Source organism: Pyxicephalus adspersus, chromosome 3 (genome assembly GCF_032062135.1).
Source record: "Pyxicephalus adspersus chromosome 3, UCB_Pads_2.0, whole genome shotgun sequence".
Taxonomy (NCBI): domain Eukaryota; kingdom Metazoa; phylum Chordata; class Amphibia; order Anura; family Pyxicephalidae; genus Pyxicephalus; species Pyxicephalus adspersus.
In genome coordinates, this window is record NC_092860.1 from 43,892,949 (window position 1) to 43,894,360 (window position 1,412).

General features: G+C 44.6%; 1 protein-coding gene across 2 annotated transcripts in view; it reads right to left on the reverse strand.

Annotated features, from left to right (window-relative positions):
* ADAMTSL1 (ADAMTS like 1) overlaps positions 1-1,412 on the reverse strand; it is a 429,836-nt gene that overhangs the window by 177,618 nt on the left and 250,806 nt on the right. The window contains exon 1 of one of the 2 annotated variants that reach the window (XM_072404399.1): positions 902-1,056. The exons of the other annotated variant lie outside the window; for it this stretch is intronic. Coding sequence (XP_072260500.1) covers positions 902-949 — 48 coding nt within the window. The 5' untranslated portion in view covers positions 950-1,056. Of the gene's footprint in view, positions 1-901; positions 1,057-1,412 lie in introns of those variants that run through there. 2 annotated transcript variants of the gene reach the window in all.

The window sequence follows — 1,412 nt, forward strand, 5'->3', positions numbered from 1 at the left end:
ATAGCAACCACTACAAGTGATCAATACACCCTGATCATAGCAACTACTAAGAGTGATCAATACACCCTGATCATAGCAACTACTACAAGGGATCAGAATACACCGTGATTGCCTTATATTCTGCACCTTAGAGAATAAGCCTATTACAATTACTGTTAATATGTGAATTTAACTCATAGCAAAGAATGGTAGTGAGCAGAGTGCAAGTTCAATGCAAATACAATGGGCACATCAGATGTGGCTGCCAAGGTGCCAGCTGCCATATACTGCAGTGCCAGTGCACACAACTAGCAAACTTTTATTACAGTCATTGCTTTAACCACACTTGCAATCAAGCCATCTATCTCCATTCATATATATTTACAAAGCTTTGAATATAACTTAATGACAAGACATAAATCCCATCAAATCAAGAAAGAATGACAACCTATAGCTTCCAAGTACAGAGCCACCAGTGATCGGCTATGCTGGGACTTGTAGTACCACATCAGTAAAAGGCCACATGTTGAGCAGTATCTGAACCAATATATCTGATGGGGCACAGTGCACCACCTGCATACTGGACATATGAATATCACACCACCAGGATAGGGATCCTCAATCCAGAAATGAGCTGACAATCCATGAGATCTATTAGATCACAGTGCAACCTATTGTATATGTCAAAGTGAGAGGCAAATGACAGGCAATCTCTGTGTATGATCTGGGTGAATAGATCCTTCCAGGTAGTGAATGTGGATTGCTCCTCATTGGCAGGATCAGAGGAGAAGATCACACCTGTAGCTCCAACAAGAAACAACTTTGTCATTGCAGCCTGCACAGCCCATCAGCAGTCTGATAGGACATCCCAGCCCATACAGCGCACAGACACAGAAATACATGAGAAAACAGAGGTATTTACCAGGAGGAAGCAAGCCACACACAGCAGCAGAGTGCCAGTGCCTGGCATAGCTGGATGATTGCCGGCCGGGATGGGACTGGGACACTGAGCTGCTGTCACATCCAGCACTCCAATGCTCGCACTGCAATCCGCCAATCACAGTCCACACACCGGCCTGGCTCACATTTCTCAGCCAAGGGGCGTGTGATAGGGGGGCTCAATGGAATCTCTCTGTGAGCAGGCAGCCAGCCAATCAGGAGCCTGCTAATCAGACATGCAGAATAACAAAGACAGGGGTCCAGTGAAAGTAAGAGAAGTACAGAGAGAGAGGTGGGGGAGAGGGAGAGGCAGATGACTAATACAGGGGCTTGCCATGCTTCCAGCAAACTTCTCATCCTAATAGTACAAGTGTGAGGAGCTCTCCCTAGCATCACTGGGAAGTCATGATAGCCTGTGCAAAGTGTATCATTCCTATGTAATATATAGATTTATTAGCTGTATATCCAAACTTTGTATATATATATATATTTAT